Source organism: Hemicordylus capensis, chromosome 4 (genome assembly GCF_027244095.1).
Source record: "Hemicordylus capensis ecotype Gifberg chromosome 4, rHemCap1.1.pri, whole genome shotgun sequence".
Lineage (NCBI taxonomy): Eukaryota > Metazoa > Chordata > Lepidosauria > Squamata > Cordylidae > Hemicordylus > Hemicordylus capensis.
This window is the reverse complement of record NC_069660.1, coordinates 69,681,406-69,693,996: the sequence shown is the minus strand read 5'-3', so window position 1 is coordinate 69,693,996 and position 12,591 is coordinate 69,681,406. Positions and strand designations below refer to the sequence as shown.

General features: G+C 45.6%; 1 protein-coding gene and 1 long non-coding RNA gene across 18 annotated transcripts in view; one reads left to right on the top strand and one right to left on the bottom strand.

Moving 5' to 3' along the window:
* Nucleotides 1-12,591, bottom strand: part of PLEKHA6 (pleckstrin homology domain containing A6) — a 265,991-nt gene that overhangs the window by 16,187 nt on the left and 237,213 nt on the right. For 13 of the 16 annotated variants that reach the window (XR_008306233.1, XM_053246370.1, XM_053246369.1 and 10 more), the window contains 6 exons: nt 10,503-10,642; nt 7,263-7,412; nt 4,200-4,329; nt 3,885-3,994; nt 1,190-1,375; nt 311-475 (listed from right to left, as the gene is read on the bottom strand). Coding sequence is in view for 15 of the 16 variants with exons in the window: in XM_053246370.1 (XP_053102345.1) it covers nt 311-475; nt 1,190-1,375; nt 3,885-3,994; nt 4,200-4,329; nt 7,263-7,412; nt 10,503-10,642 (881 nt within the window). In the remaining variant the exon portion in view is untranslated. The remainder of the gene's footprint in view (nt 1-310; nt 476-1,189; nt 1,376-3,884; nt 3,995-4,199; nt 4,330-7,262; nt 7,413-10,502; nt 10,643-12,591) is intronic. The other 3 variants (XM_053246374.1, XM_053246377.1, XM_053246375.1) reach the window with 2 other exon arrangements.
* The window catches only part of LOC128323378 (uncharacterized), a 40,890-nt gene that overhangs the window by 18,453 nt on the left and 9,846 nt on the right, over nt 1-12,591 (top strand). The window contains exon 1 of one of the 2 annotated variants that reach the window (XR_008306238.1): nt 9,099-9,278. The exons of the other annotated variant lie outside the window; for it this stretch is intronic. This is a non-coding gene — a long non-coding RNA (uncharacterized LOC128323378). Of the gene's footprint in view, nt 1-9,098; nt 9,279-12,591 lie in introns of those variants that run through there. 2 annotated transcript variants of the gene reach the window in all.

The window sequence follows — 12,591 nt, the reverse complement described above, 5'->3', positions numbered from 1 at the left end:
CCCTTGGCCTTCATTTTAACCATTCCTAATCAATGTTCTGGATCAGATCCAACACAAAACACCCAACAAATACAGCTTGTCATGTAAATCTCTCCAGGTTGTCCAATGCGTTGGCACCTTGTCATGAAGACAGAGTTCATGGACTGGACCATGGTTCAGCACTACATCTAAACCAAACCAAAGTGGCTGGCCATCTTGCATGTGTTTCTGCTACTTTCAGAACCAGAACAGGCAACTAAACCCCACTGTAAATTCCAGGGAAGGAAGACCCTGTTCTAAATAGGCTGTAGTACAGATAACTGGACCTCACCTCCTTACTGATGTCTACATCATAATGCTCAGGTTCCAGCTCCATTTTGCGCAGGCGAGCAATTTCCTCCCGGGGGGTCTCATACATCTTGCCAGAGTCTTCGGAGCGTAATGCTGCCTCCAGGTCAGATATGTCCACCTCATGGATGCTACGATGTCTACGCACCTGGAACATATCGTAATCATACCACTTTGAAGTAAGGATATAACTCTAAATCTGGATCAGTGCCCAGATTATCTTGCTAGTACTTCTATCTTGCATCCAACACATTGCCTCCATCCCTTCCTCATCTGCCACACTATATGGTCCGTTTCTCACAAACAGCAGATAAGGCAACAAACCTGTTCTGGACTGCAGGTTCACACCAGAGTTTGGGTGGGCATTCATGTGATGGAATACTCCTCCATATTAAAATAAAAATCACTACATATAGAAAACTGAGTGTCAGGGAGAAAGGTTCTAGCCTGACATGTCAATTTTCTCTGTGGAGCAAGCTCTTTTCATGGGGAACTATTCCACCATGTGAGTCTTCACCTTCAGTCTGAAGTGGTACTACTGAGGCACAGGTTACCACCTCAATTGCTGCTTGTGAAAACTAGAACTAAATTAACTTCTCCCCTCCATGTTCCTAGATAAAGAAAACTGCTGAGTTGTACCCAATCCAAATCTTGCCCATCAAGACAAGACAACCTTAGCCTTCATGTTGGCATATTCAGCAGCCTTGAGACCTGCAAAACCCCTTTCTGAAAAGACATTTGGTCACTCTATGCACAGGTCAACCCTAAGAAGCATCTAGAATGACAGTAGGCATCTGAGTAGGCCTGGGAAATAAATGCCAAGTCCTAAAAAAACCCATTGACTGATACAGGAACACAGTACCACTTTGTAAGAGGCTGGTGCTTTAGAGAGAGGGCTATCTGCCTGTTGCTGATTGGCTGGAAGCTGCAAGCTCCGCCTCTTCTCCTTCATAGAACCGCTTTGGTGGCGCTTCATGCGATCAATCTGCTCCTCTACACTCATCTTCGCCTTCATCTCATTGGAAAACACTGCACTCTTTGGCCTGTCCTGTGAGGGGAAACACATTATGTTCATGGGTACAAACAGCATTGGGATCTCCACTGCATCTGGACTGGAAACCTGGCTTACCCTGAGGGCCAAGGACAGTTCCAGAGGGTGGACATGCATATCCTCAGTCGAGTAGTTTGCCCCACACCAGCCCACCGTGTCTGTATCAGAAATTTAACATGTGGGATACAGTTCACCCACCCCAAAATGAACTTTGCCTCTTATGTACCCCCCTCCCCCAGTTTTTTTCCTGGTGTCACCATTGCTGGCAGCAGATTCAGGAAGAAAAAATGTCCTCCTAACTGCAAGAAGTTTGGTTTTCTCAATGTAATTCTTAGGAAAAACTGCTTAATGGAAAAGAGTTGGTTTCTGTTAGGAGAAGGGCCCTAAAGTGGAATAGCAAGAGAGCCAAGAGATGGATGGCCCATTAGCAAAACCGTATGTGGGGACATTGGACTGGCAATGCATGTGGTTATGCACGGGTGATACAGAATGGAAGGAGGGGGTTTGGAAACAGTAGAAGAAGCTGGAGCAGCAGGGGGCACTGCTCTCTGATGAAAACGCATTGTCAGCACTGTACAGCTTTGGGTTTATGACCGCCTGTGGGCTCTTAGGAGCAAAACTGCATTTGGGCGAATGAAACTAGAAAGCATACATGAGGAGAAGAGGCAGATGATTCTCTGAGCTCAGTTTTTCAGTATCCCAGAGGAGCTTTTCAAAGCATTACAAGAGAAAGTTAAATGCTAATCCAATCAAGTCCCAGCACTCTATTCTGGCAGCACCTCATTCAGTGAGAAAAAGCGGCGAGTAATTTAGTATCTAAAGTGGGAACCAGACATTATGGGAAGCAGTGGATGGCCAGTTGCCCCCAAAAGCAGGCCTCTTTCTCCACCAGCTCCCTCGCTAGTAGCACCCATCTTTTTTGTTTTTCAAGTGTAATGTGATGTCAGTTGTCAGACCTGGCATCATTGACAGGCCTTTGGCAAAGTGTCCTCCAGTGAGCCACCTCCCACATAGGTACACGCCTCTAAGGTCTGTGCGGTGGCAGTGGCAGCTGTCTGCTACTCCCCGTTCCCACTTTTAACTTTCCGATGCAAAGGGATGGCAAAAGCAAAGGTTTCCCCACAATGTGCCCAATGCAGTGTAATTCCAGGGTATTGTGAGAAACAATGACTATACTGAATGTTGGTCAGCTTTACCACCACCACCCCACAATGCTTCATAAGGACACTGCCTCAAGAGCATTGTGGTAAACCAAGATGGTGGCCCCAGTTGTCCAGCACTGAGAGGAGCACTAGAAAAAAGAGGACTCATCAGCAATGGGTCCTGCTGAAGTCGTAGTCCCTGGTAGCTGCCTGAAGAGGCTGCATGCTGACACCTGGTCTGGATAATGTTTCTGCATTTTGAACCCTTCCCTCCACACACACAGAAACAGCAGGCCATAAAGTGGAGCAAGAAGTGTGATAATTTCATATCATATATTTTATTTTACTGGATGTTTTGCCAGGGAGAGGATAAGAGGAGAGGAGGAGATAGTATGGGTTTTCAGCAGTAGCCATGCGTTTCCCATAACATCTAATTTTGCCCTAAGAGTATGAGATGGAATATAAGTAACTATTATGAATTAGTTCAGAACCACTTTAGGGTATCTCCTTCCCCTCTGTTCACAGAGCTTAACAATATGTGAAGTAGTGCCGTCGGGTCAGTGCCAACTCCTGGCGACCACAGAGCCATGTGGTTTTCTTTGGTAGAATACAGGAGGGGTTTACCATTGCCTCCTCCCGTGCAGTGTGAGATGATGCCTTTCAGCATCTTCCTATATCGCTGCTGCCCGATATAGGTGTTTCCCATAGTCTGGGAAACATACCAGCAGGGATTCGAACCTGCAACCTCTTGCTCCCTAGGCAAGTTACTTCCCCGATGCACCACTAAGTGGCTGAACCTAACAGACTGCAACACAAAACCCAGGTCCTGATCTTTCCCCCCTACCTTATTGCTGTCTATTCCAGTTGTTTGCAATATTCCCTAAGGGCCAAGTCAGACATGAGGCCAGATGTTGAAGATGGGGATGTGGTGCTCTGGGAGAGGGCATTTAAACCCTTTCCTTCGGTGTCCTTTCTTCAGTGCAAACCCCACCTCTCCAAAGCTGCTATTAGTTCTATAGGAGAAAAGTCAGGCAGAGCATCCGCACCTGACTTTACCCACCCAGCAGAACGAAATGCAACTTTGGAAATTCACCTGGAGAGACAGGGATAAATACACTTTCTCCGAGTGTCACATCCCCATCTTCAAAGCAGCCCCACATGGCTGCTAGTTGGCAAAACAGAAATGGTGGGAGACCAAAGCACAGTTCTTATTTGTCATGACTGCCGTGGCTCCATGTCCCCCTCCCATCCTCCTAACTATTGTTTCTCCCCCATCTTAGGCCATGTGCAAAAGACCATCTATGGCCTCCAGGTACTGCCCATGCTGACAAATTGTTATTAAAATGATGAGGATCTGGCCTTACCCGGGAGTTAAGCCCATTGGCTAGGTTGCTGGCACTCCTCCTCACCACGCCCGATATGGGTGTTGTGTCCTCATCCATGGGTGACTTGGTTCTTGGGGGAACAATGCCAACTGGGAGAACACACAAGGCAATTAAGTAAGACTCATCAGAAAGAGGCCAGTTTTTTGGGTGGAGGGAAGTGTGTGCTCCCAGGGCGGCAGCAACCACAGATGCTGCCATTATGTCTGAACCCACCCATTAAAAAGGTTACAGAGTTTTAAAACTAAAATAAATAACATTAGGTGCCCTCCTTGCATTCTCATTGCCAACAGTTACCTTTGTTGAGAGCCACTTGCTTATCAGCATCTTGCTCTTGTCTCATTTGCAAGAGCCCGGCCTCCACTGTAGGGTTTGAAGCGGATATCCGGTGATGGTCCTTCTTGCTCTGCTCAAAACTGGACTTGGACTGTGGGAGTAAATGCATTGCCTGTGAGGAGCTGAAGGGGTGGCTGAGGAGAGATCCTGCCTCAAGACAGCTGTCACTTTCCTTACCCACACAGATTTCAGACACGGACAGACATGCCAAAAACAAACAGAAATGGCCAAGCAACATGGGGAAAGGAAAGAGTGACTCAAAGAAGCACCTGTGCAGGTTTTTTCTTCATTCAAGAATCATGGGACAAATTTGTGCTTGATTCAAATTTGTAGAACAAGAAGTCTTGCAAACTGAGGTGTGGTGGAGCAGAACAATTATATCCAAAGCACTGGGGTTAGGACTAGTGGAGCTTTCTTATTCCTTTCTTAAAGCAACATCAGATTGTAAAGGAACTGTTGCTTAACACCGTCTTAGCCCCCAGAGTCCTCCTTACTAGTTGAAGATCAAGCCTCATTAAACTGTGTGGAAAGCTTTCAATTTGTTTTTGTTCAAACGAGAGCACTGGGGATGACAGAGCGCATGCTTTGCATGCAGAAAGTCCCAGCTGCAGTTCCTGGTAGGTCAAGATAGGGCTGGAGCAGACCACTGCCTGAAACCCTAGAGAGGTGGTGTCAGATAGTACTGAGCTAGATGAACCAATGGTGTGATTCAGTATAAGGCAACTTCATATGTTCGTTAAGATTAAATCTCCACCACTCCACTCCGGCAAATGGAGACTAGAAGCTGTACAAAAAGCTTTGGGAAATCATTGTACCCTTGATCCAACATATACAGAAGCAACAGCTTGGAGAAGAGATGTTTTCCACAGAGAAGGTTCTTCTCTGGGAAGGATGAGCATGCCCACATCTGCAACAAAACCTGCCCAAGTCCCTCTCCTTCTGCTTCATCTCACATAGCATCTTCAAGGGCAATCTCTGCTAGGAACATAGATGACGATTGCAGGGGGTGAATGAAGGAATGGAAAAGCACAATAGAACTAAAGTCACAAGGCAGGATGGCATAGAATTGGCAAAGGCAACTGAGCTGCAACCATTACATTGGCCACTTGCATCAAACAACCACTCAAATGTTTTACTTATTGTTAACCATGTCTGCCTGCCTAGGTTCATGCACCAGTAAGAACATTAACTTCATCATAAAGACATGAGAGTCTGTACAGCTTAAGCCTATCTGGGTTATAAATGACTGGGAGCCTCTCTGTGGATCAGGTCCTGAGCAAGTATTTCACTCACATGTCCCTTATCTTGTAATAGCATCTTATTCTTGTTCACTTGATAGAAATGGCTTAATCCTCACAGCCTTCTTATAGGGATGTACATGAACTGAGGTCCGGGCACAGGTTCAGCACCACAGGGAGGGAAGTGAGGAGCGGGATCTTTTTTAAAATGGAGAGCAGGTCCTTTCCTGCTCTCTGCTGCCGCAAACACCTTCCTGCTGCGGAGGTGCATGTCCCAAGTACCTACATGTGGCACTAGCACACACATGGTGTCTGCACATGCACTGGTGCCATTTGCATGGTCAGCAAATGGTGTCCGCGCACGTGCAGACATCATGCATGTGCTTGCGCCATGCATGGGTACTTGGGACAAGTGCCACCACGGCAGGAAGCTACTTGTGGTGGTGGAGAGCAGGTAAAGACCTGCTCTCCTTTTAAAAAAAGATCCCACTCCCCTCCCTGCGGCGCTGAACCTTTGCACAAACCCCGGTTCATGCACATCCCTGCCTTCTTATGGAAGGTCAGAATCATCAGCATTATTCAAAAACATTTTCTTAACTTGATTGAAAAAAATTACTTTGGGTTTGAAAAATCAATTTCAGATATTTTCCCTGCCACCATAGCTAAAGTTAACTGCCTTAATTCCTCATGTATCATCCCCATGATGACTTTCCTTACTTTATGTTTTGCTGGGCTTGCCTAAATTTCCTAAGGTTGGTTGCTGTCTTGTGTTTCTGATATGCATAGCCTGTGAAATTCCACTGGGGTAAGCAAGGGCATATTTAAAGTGAGAGCTGCAGAAGGGTCCAGAGCTTTCCTCTCCCACCCACCCCACAAGTGGCCAATAATGGTTACATCCCTCAAACCAGCTCTAATGAGATCCCAAAGATGCAATATCCCCTCTCAACATTGACATGAAAAGCCAGCTCAGCAGTTTTAAAATATTTCATCTACCTTCATGGGATTAATAAATTCACCCTGGTAAAGCTGAATGCCCATAAATATTAATCCAAGGTGATTGAATTACCGTCCATTATATTCTTGTTAAAGACACTTGCACACCATGGACATGTTTTGTATATTCCACTGAGCAGAGGGGCCAATGGATGCACAGATAATTGGACCACCAATATAAATAGTAGCCTAAATCTGGATGAGGCAGATAATAATTTTTAGGAGAGTTTAAACTGACTTGAGAAAAGCACTGCTTCTCATGTACACACATCCCGTGTCCACCTGTTTAAAAAAAGGGGGGGGGCGGTTCAGGAGGTTTTTGTACTGTTTCAAAAACCTGCAAAGTCTTTTAACTTGAGGCAAAAGTTGAATACATATTCACATCATGAGCAGCAGTCCCTCTTTTATACTGACTTCAACTGAACAAAAACTATTGTGTGCCTCCAGCCCAGGTCTCTGGTTAGAAATCTGAGCTCCATTCTTGCCTTCTGTTCCCACCCATGACTATGTGATCTGCAGCCAGCCATTAAGAGAATATAGCTCATTGAATTCTCCAAATGGCAAATTGTCCTAGAAGCCTCAGGGCTGTTTTGAAGATGAAAATTTTCATACTTGTATATAATCTACATATTGGGAAAATATGTACGCGCATGCTTGCCATTTTTGACAATGGGCTTAGGAGAGCACAGATTGGCTGGGAGAGATAATTGTTAGCCAACTGGCTCTTCCCAATTCCTGCTGAGTGTGATGGAGGATATAGCAGGCCTCCAGTTTTCAAGCTCCATGTTGATACCTGTCCCCTCTTCGCCTCGCTGCTTTGCTGCCAGGAAGGGGAGCTAGGATACGGCCAGAGGCGGCTTTCAGTAGGGAGCGGAGGGACAGTCGGAGGAGATTCCAAGGGCACATATGATTTAGGGAGGGGAGGTCGAGGTGGACCAGGCTCCTGAAGTGGAGAGGAAGCCAAGAAGTGTTAGGAGTAAGAGCAGAGAAACTGTGAGAATGGGAAGGAAAAGAGAATTAGTGAGACACAGACTCAAACAGAGACAGGTGTTAAACCCAGGATAGGACAGCTGCAACTGAGCACCCCAATAGACCAGGCATCACACAGCCAGCCTTTGCCTTGCTGGACAAACCTATTCCAAAAGAAGGCCATTCAAGCCTTCTTTTAGGCTGATGTTACTCAACCATGTACACAATATAAAAAGGGATTTGACTTTCAACCGCTCCAAAAAATATGTTATTTCAAAATAAAAATGCATCTGTTTCAAGGCACATTATCCAAAATACAGATATTTTATGATGTTAGCAGCCTGCTGCCAGCCACACAATATAAACTGATATCTATGACACAACTGTTCAGAAAGCCCAATGGTAATTCCATAATGCCGGGGTTCTCAAACTTTCTGATACTGTGACCTTCTAAAATAATATTTAAAGTTATGCCCCCCTCCCCGCCCACATGATTAAAGCTAGGTTCAAAAATCAGGATTAGTGTTCAAAAATCAGGATTAGATTCCAATCCTATTTTTGAACGCTAGCCCTAATTTTTGAATATTTAGCATTTTTAAAAATGATATGTTAAAATTATTCATCTGAATTTTGAAATTTGATCAGAAATAGAAAAGCTTTTCGACCGTATTTTCTGATTTTGTATCACCAAAATCTACACAAAGCTTTTGGTTTTCTGTCACCAAAATCCACACAAAGCTGAGAGTGGGCACAGCAACTTCTTTTGGCCCATTGGCTTCTTTGGCCAAGACAGTTCCTTCTCAGGAGATGAGGAATTGTGAGTAATCTCCTGAGAGAGAACTCTCTTCCGGCCCATTGGTCAAAGAAGCACAGCTTCTGTGCCTGCCCTGGGATATGTTCATAGTGTAGGAGTTGAATGGTTGTTGACTCCTGTCTTCCTCTCTCCCTTCAGTCACCCTGACCACTGCCATGCCTTGGGGGCACTGGATATGGCCCCTGCTTCCCAACAGCTCCCTCCTGACTCCCAATCCCCTTTTAAATTCTTTGCAAGCTGCCAGAGGGCTGTGACCTGCACTTTGAGAACCCCTGCCATCATGCACTGATATCACAAGATTTTAGCCACATAGGAAGTTATGCATAGGATGAAAAGTGAATGGGGCGGAGGTTAGTGTTTGTTTGGGGACAGGAGTCTGGACTGCATGAGAGATACAGCACAGAGCAACTTAAAAGGTCTAGAAACGTCTGTCCAACTAGTATGGACAAGAGACATCAATCTCTTCAACTTAAAAAAAAAGGGGGGGGGGTGGCGTAGAGGAAAAATAACATGGACAGCAGCACCGTATGGACCACCTTTGTCTTTTAGTTCAGTCCAGTGGCTCAGGCTTCCATTTGTGATGGGTGAACAAGAGGCTACTGTGGGGTGTAACAAGAAGCAGAGCAGGCCTCAAAAACCCACATGACAGAACTACATCTGAATCATCCTGAGGTTTTAGGGTGCTTGGAGTATTCCTGCCTACAGTCCTTAGAGCCACATGCCTATTGCTGCAATAGATGAGCATCCCATCCCTCTTTATGTCCATCATGTGGAGGCCATTTTAAATCACACCATGGAGCAGCTGTCATGATGTGGTGAACTGCTTGTGCAGCAGCTTTTCTTAGTGCCACAGCTGAAGGAAAACCACCTGGCTCGTGGCTCCCTAAGGCTCTGTCCTGATCATTTCTGAAAAGCCACAGAAGCAATTTCCCTGTTAACGCTACCAAGGCACAAGCTCTGATCCGACACTGGTTGCTTGGCAACAGCACAAACACAATGGAGGAAAGGCGGGAGACCTGCCATAGGGTAAGAAGCCCATTCATTCATTACCTAATTTCTAAAGGCACAGCCTTTCCCTAGCAGAATAAAAGTCAATAATGAAACTGACTATTACTATATAGTGATCATTTTCTCAGTGAGCACTTCAAAGCCAAAAGTGGAAATACAAATTTTGTTATATTCTAAAGTGGTTTGAGAGAGGTATTACTTATCATGCACAGACATATTTTCCCCACTGCCACCTCTGGTCAAATTTAGCATTTGTATTGTACCAAAAATGTGCAAAACCTGTTAACTACAGTCCAATGTGGGAGAAGTATCTACATCATGAGAAGCTCTCTGAAAAACAAGTGAACAATTGTGTGTCTCCAGTCAAGATGTTCCCAGGTGCAGTATTTTCAGGTGACTGGTGCTATGAATGATTGTGCTGGCTACCTGTAATCTGTACTTTAAACTGTCAATCCCTGTGCTGATTATTGGTAGTCTTGCTGCCCTGATAGAACAGCATGGTGGAACTGCTCCTGCAACACCAAATGAGCAGATCCCAGAATAGAAAGTATCTCTTCTTTAAGGTTCTTTCTATTGTACTTTTTGGTTCAGCATACTGTTGCCACTGGGAACAATATCTTGAAGCACCCAACGTCACAAGAGTATAAACCAGAGGTTCTTAAACCTGGGTCCCCAGATGACATTGGACTACAACTCCCACCATCCCCAGCCACAGTGGCCTTTGGCTGGAGATGATGGGAATTGTAGTCAGTCCAACATCATCTGGGGATACAAGTTTGAGAGTAAAGTAAAGTGTGCCATCAAGTCGATTTCGACTCCTGGTGACCACAGAGCCCTTTGGTTTTCTTTGAATACAGGAGGGGTTTACCATTGCCTCCTCCTGTACAGTATGAGATGATACCTTTCAGCATCTTCCTATTTCGCTGCTGCCCGATATAATACCAGTGGGGATTCGAACCGGCAACCTTCTACTCGTTAGTCAAGCATTTCCCCACTGAGTCACTTAAGTTTGAGAACCTCTGGTTTAAACGTGAGTCTTTGCAGTTCAGTTGAAAAACCTACTGCAGGCTCTGCCACCCTTGTCAGAACAAGGTCTGGGCCGCCATCTACTGGTGGAATGATAATCATGAAAAGAGAAGTGCAACAGAGAGCATCTTGTGCAATGACTGCAAACCCTCCTTTTTGTTCATTTTGCTGCATCTCCTCCTCCTCCTCCTCCTCAGCAATGAAAGATTCACTCACCTCATTGCTGCCTTGCTTGGTAGGGGAGCTCTGGGATCCTGACACAAGAGAGAAAGGGCTCAGGGGGCTTGTGAGGCTGGCTGAGCTCAAAGGGCTGGCTGGGCTGTTGGAGCTGTAGGTTCCTGATGGGCCAAGGGTCACTGCAGAAAAGTAACAGGAGAAGGAAGGGACAAATGAGCCAAGCATTTGCATTGGTGGATGGATTAGCAGGGGAACGAGCCACTGAGCTGTACGCTAGAGAGACAGAAAGTTATCTGCGGCGGGAGGGGAAAAAGAAAACCTACTCTCCCTTGAAAGGGCTGGAAGCTACAGCCTTGGCTGAATGCCACTGAATGCCATTGACACTGAATGCCACTTCATGCACAACATTTTTCCGATACATGTGTGGCGGTGGGGGGGAGGGCATACCCCCATGTATACTGCCATGTGACAAAATAAAATGAGTTTCATCTTTTAGTGGAGTGTCATATGTTTTATGAGAAAGGAGTCACCAGAGGGCGTTAAAGCCGCATATGCTGATACAGAAGGGCACACACATATGGGGAAATGTAGGCTGCTTTAGTATCACGCTGAATAGCTCTAGTAGCTCCTTCTTAGAAGGGCAGTGCTGGCAAAGGCACAGGGGGGAAAGCAAGCAAAATGATCAGGGCCTTTTCGATAAGGCAAGAGTATGATTTGGGGCTTTTTCATTTAGAAAAAAGGTTATTACCATGTGTGGGGACAGGGGATGATACAGGTTTATAAAGTGAAGCATGCCGGGGAGGATATGGATAGAGAGAATTTTTCTTCCTTTCATAATTCTAGGACTCAGATTTGCCCAGTGAAATTGGTTGTCAGGAAATTCAGGACAGACAAGGATAATTAATTCATTGCCGCAAGAGAAGTCTATCAAGGTCTATGAGCCACAATAGCTAAATGAGCCTTATGTAGACATTTACATTTCTTTCCTCTCTAAAATAACCAAAGCCTTTGCAAAGTACAGCAATATATTTTATTGGGCAGGGGGAGGATCACAGAGGCTATTTTCATGACTCGTGTTGTCTGGAGCACCAGGAACCCTGTAGCTTCCAGGCTGCTCCATACCTGTCGAGCTCGACTTCTCTACCTGGCTATTTACCAAGGTAGAACGAACTGATAGTTCATTTACTGATGGTTCATTCTAACTCGGTAGGCAGTCGTGTGTGCGATCGCTGCCAGGTAGCTGGGCTTCCCACTGGCCTGCCGCCATTTTAAGCAGCGAGCCAGGGGGACAGAATGGATGCACAGAGTGGTGTAGCTGCTCTACTGAGATCAACCACTCCACTGCTTGTGCAGTGCACTCTGGGATGCAGGAGGACTTCCTCCTCTTGATCCCACCTTGGAACCCTGCCACAGTGCCGCTCAGATGGGCACGTGGTACAGCAGAGTCTGAGGGGGCCACTGCTCGTGTGGGGGGTAGGCAGGTAAGCTTCTGCCTCCCCCCCCCATTCTTGCAGCTAAGGTCATGTGCATGGCCTTATAATCTTAAGACATGCATAAAATAAAAAGCAGCAAGTAGCAACCTTGGAAGGAGTATCAGCAGATCAAACTCCATGCAGAGCAGTCAGCCAAAAAACCAGCTGCCCGCTGAAATAAATAGGTCTTGACTGCCTTGTGAAAGACAGCAAATATGCCTCTGAATAATACAAGTTGCTGTGGGGCAAACAAGATGCTCACTGATTTCAGTAGCCAAGTCCATAGTTAAAACATTCCATCATGTACTAAGATGAGAGAATCTGCAGCATCATTACAATGGAAGTTACAATTCTCTGTGCCAGTTTTCATTCATATATATATATATATATATATTCAGAAAACATCATGTCCATTGGACTCAAGGGGAATTTTTCTTGACTTGCATGGTTATTCTGCTGTGCAGCATGGAAAGGAATCATTCACAGACAGAAATATATGAGGCTGAGTCGCTTTTCTGAAAAGGCACTTTCTGAAATTACATTTGAGAACTGAAATGAACCACAAAAACACTCACTATTCCTTCTCTCAGGGCTTGAAAGGTTTTATGCACTTACAACCTCTTTCTCCCACCTCCCCTCCTCCTTCTTCAAAATCC